This window comes from Lagenorhynchus albirostris, chromosome 15 (assembly GCF_949774975.1).
Source record: "Lagenorhynchus albirostris chromosome 15, mLagAlb1.1, whole genome shotgun sequence".
Lineage (NCBI taxonomy): Eukaryota > Metazoa > Chordata > Mammalia > Artiodactyla > Delphinidae > Lagenorhynchus > Lagenorhynchus albirostris.
Window position 1 is genome coordinate 1,451,804 of NC_083109.1, and position 13,164 is coordinate 1,464,967.

The window sequence follows — 13,164 nt, forward strand, 5'->3', positions numbered from 1 at the left end:
GCAGAGGATTTTAACATAACCCCAAATACCACAACGGTATTGAAGATGTTTGGGAAGTGATCCAAAATCACTTGACATTGAAAGAACCGGAGAAATATGGTTAACTCTCAAGGAAAAGCCAATTCATACACGCCCCCCTCGAGAAGACTCAGATGATGGGATCACCAAAGACTTGACAGAAGCTATCACAATCGTGCTCCCTGAGGTAAAGGCAACCCTCCTGAAATGACCGAAAAGATAGAAGTTCTTAAAAGAGAAAAAGAAACCATGTTAAAAGGACCGATGGAAACTTTAGAACTAAATAATACAACACTATCAACCACATTGACCCTTACGGAATAATACACCCGACAACAGCAGAATACATGTTCTGCGCGTGTGCGTGTATCACCCACCAACACAGACCATTATCTGGGACCAGAGTACACACATTAACACCGTTAAAGAACTGATATCGTGCAAGTATGTTCTCTGAACATATGGAATTAAATGAGAAATCAATAACAACATGTTAGCTGGAAAATCGCCAAACATTTGGAAGTTAAACAACACACTTCTAAAAAGGAAGCTCTTTCTAAAGAGAAAGAAGAAAATATTTTGAGCTGAATTAGAATACAGCATTTCAAGGCTTTTGAGATGCTACTAGAGCAGTAGTTAGGAGAAAGTTTTTAGCATCACATGTTTATATTATAAAAGAATTGAAAGAAATCCCAGGTCTTGAATTAATTGTCTAAGCTTCCACCTTAAGAAACCTAGGAAAATAAGAACAAATTAAACCCAAAGCAAGCAGAGAGATGAAATGCAGATAGGAGCAGAAAGACAATTTAAAAAATCAATGCAATCAATAGCTTGTTCTTTACAAAGAACAATAATATGGATAAACTCCTAGCCATACTCTGACCAAGGACAAAAGAGAGAAGACACAGATTACCAATACTAGGAATGAAAAAGGAGATATCATCACAGACCCCACAGACATCATAAGGATGATAAATGAATACTACAAACAACCCTATGCCAACTTAGTTAAAATGGACCAATTCCTTGAAAGATACAAGTTGCCAAAACGTACTCAGGAATAAATACATAACCTGAATATCCCTATTAAAGGAACTGAATTAGAAACGTTCCCATAAAACTTCAGGCCCAGATGGTTTCACTGGAGTAGTCTACCAAACCTTTAAAGAAGAAATAATACCAATTCCACTCACTCTCTTTCAGAAAACAGAAGAGGTGCCAATACTTTCCAACTCATTTCATGAGGCCAGAATTATCTTGATACCAAAACCAGATAAAGACATTACAAGAAAAGAAAATTATAGACCAATATCTCTCATGAACATAGACCCAAAATTCTCAATAAAATATTAGCAAGTCAAATCCTGCAACATATAAAAAGGATAACACACGACCAAGTAGAGTTTGTCCTAGGACTGTGAGACTGGTTCAACATTAAATTAATCAATGTTTTCCACCGAAATGAGGTACCTAGTATACTCAAATTCACCGAGACGGAAAGGAAAGTGGTAGTTTCCAGGGGCTGGAGGATGGGTGGATGGGGAGCAGTTGTTTAAAAGGTTTCTGTTTGGGAAGATGAAGAAAATTCTGGAGATGGACAATGGTGATGATTGCACAACAGTGTGAATGTACTTAATGTCACTGAACTGTGCGTCTGAAAATGGTAAATTTTATGTTATGTATATTTTACCACAATAAAAAATTAATATCATTCACCATATTAGCTGACTAATGAAGAAAAGCCATACGATCATACCAACAGATGCAGAAAAAGCATTGGACAAAATTCAGCGTCCATTCATGATAAAAACTCTTAGCAAACAAGGCATAGAAGGGAACTTTCTTCACCTGATAAAAAACATCTACTAAGGGCTTCCCTGGTGGCGCAGTGGTTGAGAGACCGCCTGCTGATGCAGGGGACACGGGTTCGTGCCCCGGTCCGGGAAGATCCCACATGCCGCAGAGCGGCTGGGCCCGTGAGCCATGGCCGCTGGGCCTGCGCGTCCGGAGCCTGTGCTCCACAACGGGAGAGGCCGCAACAGTGAGAGGCCCGCGTCCCGCAAAATAAAACACAAAAAAACAAAACAAACAAACAAACAAACAAAAACATCTACTAAAAACTTAAACTAAAACCCGCATACTTAATTGTAAACACTGAAGACTTTCTCTCTAAGCTCAGTAACAAGGCGAGGAAGTCTTTTCTTCCACCCCTATTAAATATCATACTAGAAGTTGTAGCTAGGCCAGTAAGGCAAGAAAAGGAAATTAAAGAACTGGAAGGGATGAAATCAAACTTTCTCCATTCACAGACAACATCACTGTCTACATAGAAAATCCCAGGGAACCTACAAACGAATTTCTAGAATTAATAAGTTATTATTAATTATTAATTATTATTATTATTATCACGGTTACAAGATACAACGTCAGTAACTAAAAATCAATCACATTTATATATACCGGCCATGAAAAATTGGAAATAGAAAAAAATTTTAAGTACATATATAATAATTCCCCAAACATGAATATTTAGATATAAATGTAACAAAATATGTGTAGGATCTCTGTGCTGAAAACTACTACTGTTGAAAAAATCAAAGAAGACCTAAATAAATGGAGAGATGTAGTGTGATCACGCATTGGAAGAGGCGCAATGTTAGGATGCCACGTCTCCCCACATGATCTATAGATTAACACAATCCCAATCAAAATCCCTGCAGGCTTTTCTGTAGATACTGAAAATCTGATTCTAAAATTTATGTAGAGAGCAAAGGAACTAGAGTAGCCAAAACAACTTTGGAAAAGAGCAAAGTTGGAGGACTCGTGCTACTTGAAAGACTTCCTATAAAGCTACAGCGGTCAAGACTGTGGGGCTGGGGACAGTACAGACACATAGATTAAAGGAACAGATGACAGTCTGGATAGAACCCCACACAGGAGGTCAGGTGATTTTTTAATTAAGGTGCAAAAAAACTCCAAAGGAGAAAAGATCATCTTTTCACAAGCGGTATTGGTCATGGACATGTGTATGCAAATAAGGTACCTACATCTCACACCCTATAGAAAAATTAACTCAGAATGGATCATAAACTTAAGTATAAAACATAGAACTATAGAGATTCCAGAAGAGAAGAGAGAAAAAGACTTAGTGACCTTGGATTAGGTACAATAGCAAAGCATGAGCCATTAAATGTTTTGGGAAGTTGGGTTTTGTCCACATTCCTACTTTTTGCTCTGTGACATGCAATGTTAGCAAATACAAAGATAAGCCACAGAAGGGGAGAAAATATTTGCAAATCACACATCTGGCAAAGGACTTAGATGCAGAATATACTTTAAAAACTCTCAAAAGTCAACAATAAGAAAACAACCCGATTTTAAAAATAGGCAAACTACGGGAACAGACACTTTGCCAAAGAAGATACACAGATTTCAAGGAAGCACCTGAAAAGATGCTTAACGTCATGAGTCATTAAGGAAACGCAAATTAAAACCTCAACAAGATACCACCACACTCCTACTGGAATGGATAAATGAAAACAAAACAACCAAACCAGACACTGACGATACCAGGTGCTGGCCGGGATGCAGAGAACTGTCTTTCCACGTTGCTGGGGGACATTCGAAATGGCAAATCCGCTTTTGGAAAGGTCTGGCAAATTCCTATAAAGTTAGATACACTGTTTGTATGAGCCAGAAATCTGCCTCCTAAGTGTTAACTCGAGAGAAATGAAAGCATGTGTTCACACACTGTCCTGTACGTGAATATGTGCAGTGGCTTTACTCGTAACTGCTCAAAACTGGAAACGACCCAAATGCCTTTCGACCAGCGAATGGGTGACCAAACGGTGGAACATCTGTACGATGGAATCGTACTCCACGCTATTGACACAGGTGACAACATGGATGAATCTTAGGGCATTACGTAATCAGAGGAAGCCAGGCTCAGAGGTTCCACGTACCTGGCGCCGGAGTCAGGCCCAAGGCCGTCGGAGGGGTGGGGCGGGGTGGGTGAGGGGATGGGGGTGTGCAGAGACTCCACGGGCGACAGGACCGGGCTCTATCTTTGGTGGTGGTGGTTACAGGGCTCTATGTATTTGTCAAAACGCATAGATGTAAACAAAAGGAAAATGATTGTTCCTAGATGTAAACTTAAACCTAAGAAAACAGAAAAGCCTGGATCTGGTATCTTATCATTTTCCCACCTTCCCCGTAACCAGCCGGCTCTCGGTGATCACGCACTCAAAACGCCGCAGCAGCTTCCTAACCGTCCTCCCTGACCCCCGCTGAGTTCTCAACAAGGCAGACAGAATGGTCCCCTGAAATGTATGTCACATGGCTCCTTGCTCAGAGTCTCCCGTGGGGCCCATTCTTCCCGGATAAGGGACACTGCGTGCCCTACGTGATCACCTGTTACGTCTGGTCCTGCCCTGGGCTCGCCTGCTTGGCCACGTCGCCGCGGCAGGTGCCGGCGGCCACAGTCCTGTACCTGTTGCTCCCTCTCCTGGAAACTTCCTCCCCAGATGCTGTCACACCTGCCCTTACCTGCCGCTGTGAGGCCTCTCCTGTTCACCTTTTCTCTGCTGCCCTCCTTACTATCTACCATTTGTACGTTGTACTTATTTATTTTGCTAATTGTCTGTCTTCTCCGCCGGGATGTGTACTTCACGGGGCGGAAACCTTTGCCAGTTTTGTTCCCTGCGGGACCCGTGGGGCCTCACACACGATGCTCATTGAGTGGGGGTGGAAGGGGGTGAGGGAGGCGGCTGTCACCACAAGTGACAGAAGGGGATTCTTCATGCGCACGGTGCTGCAGAGACCTGGCTCAGGCCCTCGGGCAGCGAACGCTTCTCAGAGGAGCTGGACGGACGCTGAGGGCGGCCCCTGAGCCTACAGGCATGGGAACAATGCCAGACCCAGGGGTTTCCTGTAGGACCTGACGCGTGCATGCAGACCCCCAGAGCGGGACTGAGCGTGGACCACAGGATCAGCTCCCAGCTCCGGCACGCAGAGCTTTCTAGAGAGGAGACGGGCTCTCGTTACCCTAAAACGGCGAATCAGAGGGCCCGTCTCTCCTGATGCCGCGTTTTGTTGTGTGCGGGCCCCTGAGCCCTTCCTCGGCTCCTGGACCAGCCGGCAGGTGAGGAAGCTGAGGCACAGACGGTCACATCGCTCGCCCAGGCCCTGCAGCTGCCCGCGGAGAAGCTGGGGTCTGACCTCGGGTCCTGGGCTGCCACAGGCGAGAAGCCCCAAAGGGCCCCTTTCCGGGCTCCTGGGTGCACTGGCCTGGCCACCCTCCCCCTCCCGCACCAGCCCCGGGGCATGAAGCTGCCCCCACAGGCGCACGTGTGTGAAGTCCCCAAAGGGGGCAGGGATCGCAGCAGGTGGGTGGCTCCACCTGGGAGCCGGTGCTGGGCCTGACTGGGATGCCCCCCCCCCGGGCCTCAGTTTCCCCCTCCTCTCGGGGCCGGGCTTTCACCAGGGACGGCAGGGGCCAGGTCTGATGCCAGGGCGTTGCCAGGTCGGAGCGGGGGTCTTGGGGACCAGGCAGCCGCCACAGCTGGGCACCACCGCTCCCCCCACCCCCAGGTGCCGAGCACCTGCCCGGTTCCTGGCGGTGATGCAGCGGGCGCAGGGCAAGCGGCTGCCTGGGGCCTTCCAGCTCCCCAGGAACGCTCCTAGGACCCTTGGGTTCTTTCCTGCCCAAAGGCACCCCACCCCCGAGGGAGGACCCGGCACCCAAACAGCCTTCACAGGACGAGGCCTTGGACCCTGAGCTTTCATCTCTGACTGACTCATGGAGACACGGTGTACGTTCACCGAAATCACTCCTTTATCTAAGTTCCATGAGTTTTGATACATGCGCCCGCGGCACGGGCAAGACGCAGAACATTCACCACCCACTGCCGACACACCGCCCCGCCTGTGCCCAGGTCACGTGATCAGAGTCGTACAGTCGGGGGCCTGTTGAGGCTGGCTTCCGTCCCCCGGCACAGGGCATGCACTCCTGACCACTGCATCTTAGAGACCAAAGAAAGGCTTGAAATCCCGTCCGAGGAAGGCCTGGTGCAGCCACACCCTAGACGGACAGTCAGGGCGGGAGGGGCGGGGCAGCTGGGGTCCAGTGGGGACACAGTCTCCCTGGGGAACAATGGGAGAGCTCTGGAGATGGGTGGTAAAGCTTTATGTTATGTATCTTTCACTCTAACAGAAAAAAAGAACAAAAGGCTTGTGATTCCTCTCCCCTCGAAACAGACGCTCGATAACCAGACGGGAAGTTTGCTGCTCCTCTGCTGGAGGGAACGGAGGCCTCCAGCACCACCTGGCCCGGCCTCACTGTCCTGCTGCTGCCCGTGGGAGAGCACCCTGTGCCGGCACCGAAGCTCATGGCCAGAGCCCCGGTCCTCCTGCAGCTGAGACTCCAGACGCGGGGGACGGGCTGCCGGCCCTAAGCTTGAGGGCGTCCCCTGGGGCGGCCGCTCACGGGGGTCCCTGCCCTCCTCACTGCCGCGGAGCCTCAGGACAGACCCTGTCCTCGTGCAGAAGCGCAGCAGGAGTTTGCCAGATCGAGGAGTCCCGTCGCACGTCAGTACGACACACGCGCGAACCGTGGACCTCATCCAGCCACTGTCTCAGCAACAGCCTTTCTGGACCAGGGTCTGATGGGAAACCAGGCCTTGTGCTCAGGGGCTGTGTCTTTAATCCCCTTTAATACAGAACAGCCCCTCGGCCGGTCTTGGACTTTCACGATCTGGGCACCTTGTGAGCACAGGGCAGCTGCCTTTAGAACATCCCTCAATTTCGGGGACAGAGGGATACGTGGAGGGTCCGCTTTCTGAGCAGGGGTGCCGTGTTCTCAGTACAGCAGGAGGCCCACGATGGCCCCAGTCCTGGGGGCGCTCACTCTGGCGTCTGCCCGCTTCCCCAATATAACGTTCCTCTCGGGGGCCTGTGACTCGCCAAACTTCAGCCATGAGTAGCAGCGTCACTGAGGCCGAGTCGGCTGCAGGGGAAGCAGCGGCGGCTCCACGAATGGGGCGCCAACAGGTGGATGGATGGGGGAGGAGGGCGCCGGGCGCAGCTGGTGGCACAGGACAGAAACAGAGAAAATGATCGATGCCCTGATTTTACTGGAACCAATTTTCTTCCACTTTGTGGAGACGGGTCTCGGCTGCCTCTGCCTCCGCGGAATCACGTCAGACTTTAATGGCCTTGGCGCTCAGGACACCGCCAGGTCCATGTGCCCACAGACACGAGCCCCCCCGGCATGAGCCCCGCCCAGGGCCAGCCCCCCTCCTGCAGCCGGGCCTGAGCCCACGAGGAGCACTGCTGCCGGCGGCACTGAACGCGGAGGCAGGTGATGAGGCCGCGCTCCCGGGGTGGCCCCCCCCCCCCGCGCAGCTGCTGCCGGGGCCACGGGGCCTGGAAGACGGCGGCCACGAAGTGACGACCGAGAGCTCAGCTGCGCCGACGCGGCTGCCTTAGGGCGGCCTTGCTGGGTGGGGGTGCAGATGCCCTGTGGTCACTAATTCACCCTTCCCGGGCGCGGCCACATGCAAAGGGGCTGCTGTGACCTGGGAGCCTCCTAGAGGTCCTCTGTTGGCCCGCTCTGGCAGAGCACTGAGCTCCCCGGAGGGGGACACCTACCCCCCGGCTGAGCCTCGGGAGGACTGGGTTTACGCACGCTGCCCCAAGGACACTTGCCGGTGACTGCACGAGGCCACCGCTGGGCACTCATCACCGCTGGGCACTAACCACCACGGGGCTCTAACCACCGCTGGGCACTCATCACCACTGGGCACTCACCACCGCTGGGCACTAACCACCACTGGGCACTCATCACCGCTGGGCACTCATCACCGCTGGGCACTAACCACCGCTGAGCACTCACCACTACGGGGCTCTAAGCTCCACTGGGCACTCATCACCGCTGGGCACTAACCACCACTGGGCTCTAAGCTCCACTGGGCAGCATTAAGCATAAATCCTGGACCAGGGCGCTGGGCGCTCTGCCTGCAGGTGCCCATCAGCATCGAGGGCTGGAGGTGACCCTATTCCTGGGGCGTCTCTGGCTGTGGCCCAAGGTCTGGACTCTGAACTCACGTGCCCATGCACTGCAGGTGTGGCCCCCCCAGATCCTGCCCCGCCCAGAGGCACAGATGACTCTGTACTCTGGAGGGAAAGGATCCCCTTCTAGTAACTGAGCTCTGGAGACAGCCAGTGACGGGGACAGGAGGGCGCGAGCGACCACAGTCAGGCACACGCTCAGCCCCCAGGCCTCTGCCACTAAGGCCTCCTCGGGTCGCTGCCCTCCCGGCCAGCTGCCTGGTCAGTGCCCAGTACACTCTCACAGGATGGATGGACACGGGCCCCGCCGGACCCGCAGCTGCGACACAGAGCCTGTGATGGCAGGACCTCATCACGCTGAGGTCAGAGCACGAGGCCAGGCCTGAAACGCAGTGGACCAGACACGACCAGGGTCAGCCCACCTTTGTGGGGACCACTGCCTGCCCTGGGAGATGCCTGAGTGAGCAGGGACAGCGCTGCCCAACAGGGAGACCCCACAGTCCCTGGCACGTGCTGTCTTCCACTCCAGAAGTCGGCCCTGGGCCCAGCAGTCTGTTTAGGAGGATTGAATCCAGTTCCCTCTGGGGTCCAGGGAGGGGCCGGACCGTCCTCGGGCAACGTGGCAGGCCCTGAGGCCTCCTCCTCCCAGACTCCCCCATTGACCTGAGGCCCAGGGTCTGGGGCCTTCGCTGGCCTGCAAGGCCCTGTCCTCACCGTAAGCTCCTCTTGCCCCCTGTCCACCCCCAGCCCCCGGCTACACGCCCAGAAAATGCCCAGCTGTGGCCAGCAATGACAATTCCAAGCGGCTCAGAAATCTAATCACTGAACCACCTCGTTTCTAAACACGACTTCTGTTTGCAAGTGTCCAGGACGGAATCTCACAGGTGTGGAGGGCTGACAGGCCTCGTGGGATACAGTTGGGCTGGGAGGGGCCCCCGTTTTGGAAAGTAGGGTCATTTGATTGGCCAACATCGCCACACGTCCAAACGTGGTCCATGAGAGGCAGACGCACGGAGGCAGGCACCCAGCCCCTCTTTGGACAGATGTCACGGTTTAAAAACTGTGGACGTTGGCCCAGATCTGCCAGGTGGCCCAGAAGCCCGTGTGGGGAACGTAAAATCCCTCGGGGAAACCTCTCCTGGGATGGCGGATGGCGGTGCAGAAGAGACGCAGCGGGGAGCAACGCCAGGGCTGAGCTCCCCCGTGAGGAACGTCCTTTCAGGCACAGGAAGCAGCCCGCATGCCGGAGCCCAGGGAGCCTCGCGGGAGCCGTCAGCATCAGAGGGAAGGGCACCTTCCACAACCGGCCCGTCAGTCTCTCCCAAGCACATGGCCAAGGCCTTGAAAAAAAAATGGAAACTCTGATCTCTGAGGGCGCCAGGAAGCCAGCAAGTATTGAGTAAACTCTCGGCGGTGCTACAGCTGCGGGCACAAGAGCGGTCCTTCCGCAGCGCGTGCTCAACAGACACCTGTCTAGTGGACGCATGAGCAGGACACGCCCCGGCCCACATCAGCATCACAGCCTCTGACCGAAAGGATTCCTGGGAGTGGCCCTTTGGGAGGCGAGGCCATGTCACTGAGGTGTCTGGTTCCATGACCAAGAGAGAGTGAGGATGCTTTAGGGGGAGGCCGTGCTCCCTCTGCTGTTGTTGTTTTTTCTGGATGATCCGAATGCCGGCTGCTCCTGGCTGAGCCACAGGGGCCAGAGCGGGCAGGGGTCTGAGGGGAGCATCCCCTTGGAGGGCAGTGGGCACTGCTGACCCCGAGCTGCTGACCTGAGCCGGACACGTCCAACCTTCATAGGCAGGTGTCATGGCTGCCGTCCCCCAACCCCCCAACCCTGGGCACAGCGCATCCAGACCTCAGAGGAAGCCGGGGCTCGTTCCCGCTGCTCACTGCATCCGCCCTGCTTGCCACTGTTTGTGGCACAGGAGAGGCATCAGCAGAGAGGCGGCCGCCTCTGACTCATCTCCCCGCCACACGCGGCTGCCGGGGCCACTCCATGCAGGGGCACCCGGAGCCACACGTTTTCAGCACAGGCGACGGGGGATCTGAAGCTTAATTCTGCCCACCGGGTCCGTCTTGGTGGTGGCTTGTGGAGGGCCAGCCGCGGCCCAGGGATGGACATGCAGACGGCACTCTTGCCCCCAGCACGCCCGCTCCCCCACCCTGGCAAGCCCGTCCTGCTCAGGGGCAACAGCATCAATTCTTCCGGGAAGCTGCGGATGGCCCAGGCATGAAACAACAGCCGGATGGGACAGCCCAGAGCGCCCACCCCACCCCCACTCAGCCCAGCTCCTCCTTTTCCATCCCACCCTGAGATGGAGGACGCCCCCCACCCGCCTTCATGGCTACCCACATTCTCAGGCCACGATGCCGTTGAGAGCGGTGTCTCTGCCAGGACCTGCTCCCATGGACGCCCTCCTCCTTCCATTTCGGGGCCCTGCCTGGAATGTCCCTGCCTGAGAAGCCTCTCCCAGGGTCGGAATACCCCTTCCTGGCCAGGCCGCCTCGTCCAAGCCAATTCCCCGGGGAGGGCTGCCCCCTGGGTTCCCGCGCACTTCGCCCAGACCCTCAGAGGACCATGGGTCACCCGGCTCCAGTGTTATCCACCTTACATGGGCCCTCCGCCTGCCACCACGCCTAGTACCTTAGGATTTTCCAATAGAAACAGCGTCGACACCACCACCAGCAGCAAGAGTGCTTCCGAGAGCTTCTACACGCCAGGAGCCAAACAAGCACTTCCCACACCTTCTCCCTTGAATTTCCACCTTCAGAGGTGGGGGGCTGTGATTGCCCCATTTCACAGATGGGAAAACTGAGGCTAAATTAAGGAACTGGCCCAAGACAGCATCAGGCCAGGAGGCACAGGGGGAGCAGTGCTGGCGGGGGCGGTTCTGCTACAGAGGAGACGGACCACAGGGCCTTTGGAGAAGCTGATGGAAGGGACTCTCTCCCGAAAGAGGCCGGCACCAGCACACACAAGGTTACCCTACATCTAGGGGAACATGGAGACAGCTGAGGCCCATCCACGGACGCCCCTCCCCCGGAGAGGTCACTGATCTAGGGCTCCAGCCCCCTTTGATGGAAGGAGGGGATGAGATAAGGGGGGCTGAGACCTGGCAGCCCTGGAGCGAAAGGGGGGAAGAAGTGGGGGTCAGGCCGCTCTCAAGCCCCACCCCTCCTGCCGCACCCCCCACCCCTCCCCAGCTTCCCAGGAGTAAACTTCCTTTGGGACACTTCTCCAACTTCCTGTACCCAGAGGGTACACAGACCAGAAAGTACTGTTGGGGTGAGGGAAAGAGACGCGCTGAGGCTTCCCTGAGGGTGTGCCTCGGACCCTTGCCCCCAGGGGAGACCCTGGCCTGGTGCCCCCCGACTCCTGCTCCCCTGAAGAGGCCGCTCACCTGGATGACGACCTTGACCTTGGCGGTGCCCACGATGGGCGTGCACACCAGGCCACCGGGGTGCTGGCCGTCGGCGCTGCGGTTCTGCTGGCCCATGGTGAAGAGCATGGGCACGGCCAGCAGGCCAGAGGCCAGCCAGATAGCACTGATGAACTTCTTGGTGCGGCTGCGGGACATGAGGGTCTTGGCCTTGAAGGGGTGGCAGATGGCCAGGTAGCGTTCCACACTCAGGCTGGCCACGTTGAGGGCTGTGGCATAGGTGCAGGCGTCGCGCAGGAAGTAGTAGCCGCGGCACACGGCATCGCCGAAGGCCCAGGGGTGGTGCACCCAGATGAAGTTGTACAGCTCCACGGGCATGGCCAGCAGGAGGATGAGCAGGTCAGACAGCGCCAGGCTGCCCAGGTGGTAGTGCACCGTGCTCTGCAGGTTCTGCAGGGACTTCTTGCGCGCCAGCGTGAACGCCGTCACAGAGTTGCCCACCGTGCCCACCACAAAGAGCGCCAGGTACACGATGGTCACCAGCACCTTGGAGTAAATGTCCGTGTTCACGTCCAGGTCGCTGCTGGGCGCCGCTGGGACGGGCTCTGACAGGTTGCCGGAGCTGTTGCCGAAGCCCGGGGCCAGGAGCACCGCCTCCAGCCCCGATGGCGGTAGCAAGAAGGGGTCGCCAGCCTGGGAGACCCGTGGGCCGGGCGCCGAGCTGTTGAGGTGCATGTCCCGCGCGCCGGGCGGGGTGGGCGCGTCTCAGGCAGGGACAGAGCAGAGGGAGCCCGAGGGGTGGGCGTGAAAGGCAGAGGGGGCGCCCCGTCCAGCCGGGAAGCGCCGCCCCCTGGTCCGTGCCAGCCTAGAGCGCTCGGGGCTTGCACTCACCGGGGTCTGCGCGCTTTCCCGGCTTCCTCCGAATACCAGACCCCACGGTTCCTCGGGCCCCGGGGCGGCAGCGCCGGCTTCAGCTGAGAGCGCCTGGCTGGCTGGGGCTCGGGCTGCGCGGGGCGAGCCTGTGGTGCCGAGCGGAGCGCACGCCTGGCTGTCCGGAGCGCTCTCTCCTCGCTCGCGCTCTCCGCGCACCCCGCTCCGCGTACCTCCAGCCGCGCCAGCACCCTCCCGGGCTCCGCGCCTCCCCTGAGCCGGCGGCGACTGGCGCGCCCAGCCGTGGGGGGCGCTGGAGGGGAGAGGAGGCGGCCCCAGCCACTGTCTCCGCCCCGCAAGGGGGCAGGGCTGGCTGGTTGCCCCCGCGCCCTCGCAGGGCCCCTCCGGGCTGGGGGGAGCGCCCCAGGGACCTGGGATTCCCGCGGGGTGCGCAGGGAGTGTCGGCTCTTTCCAGGCACCCTCCTCAGGCAGCTCGGCCTCCGGGCCCAGGTCTTCCCAGCTTCTTACGCCCCGCCTCCCCAAGGGAACTGCCCCCGGGTCGCCTGCAGCTCGCTAGGTGGGGGAGAGGAGGCGACGGGGTGGGGGTCCCAAGGAGGAGGCTCCCTGCTGGGATGGCCCCTCCTTCCTGGGGTGCCCACGGGGCGCCAGAAGCTGGGTGCCCAGGGGAGCTCTGGCGCAGTTACGTGGCGGGTGGGGGGAGCTGAATGGGGCAGCAGAAAGCAGAGAACAAAGCAGCACTGGTCCCCGAGCGGGCTGGGCTCCTGCGCCTGGCACCCTGTGGGTGGCCTTGTGCCACTGTGGG

The 13,164-nt window shown here is 56.6% G+C and overlaps 1 protein-coding gene across 1 annotated transcript in view; it reads right to left on the reverse strand.

The window, feature by feature from the left end:
• NTSR1 (neurotensin receptor 1) overlaps positions 1-12,206 on the reverse strand; it is a 45,446-nt gene extending 33,240 nt beyond the window's left edge. The window contains exon 1 of the mRNA XM_060124853.1: positions 11,493-12,206. Coding sequence (XP_059980836.1) covers positions 11,493-12,206 — 714 coding nt within the window. The remainder of the gene's footprint in view (positions 1-11,492) is intronic.
• Positions 12,207-13,164: the final 958 nt, after the last annotated feature.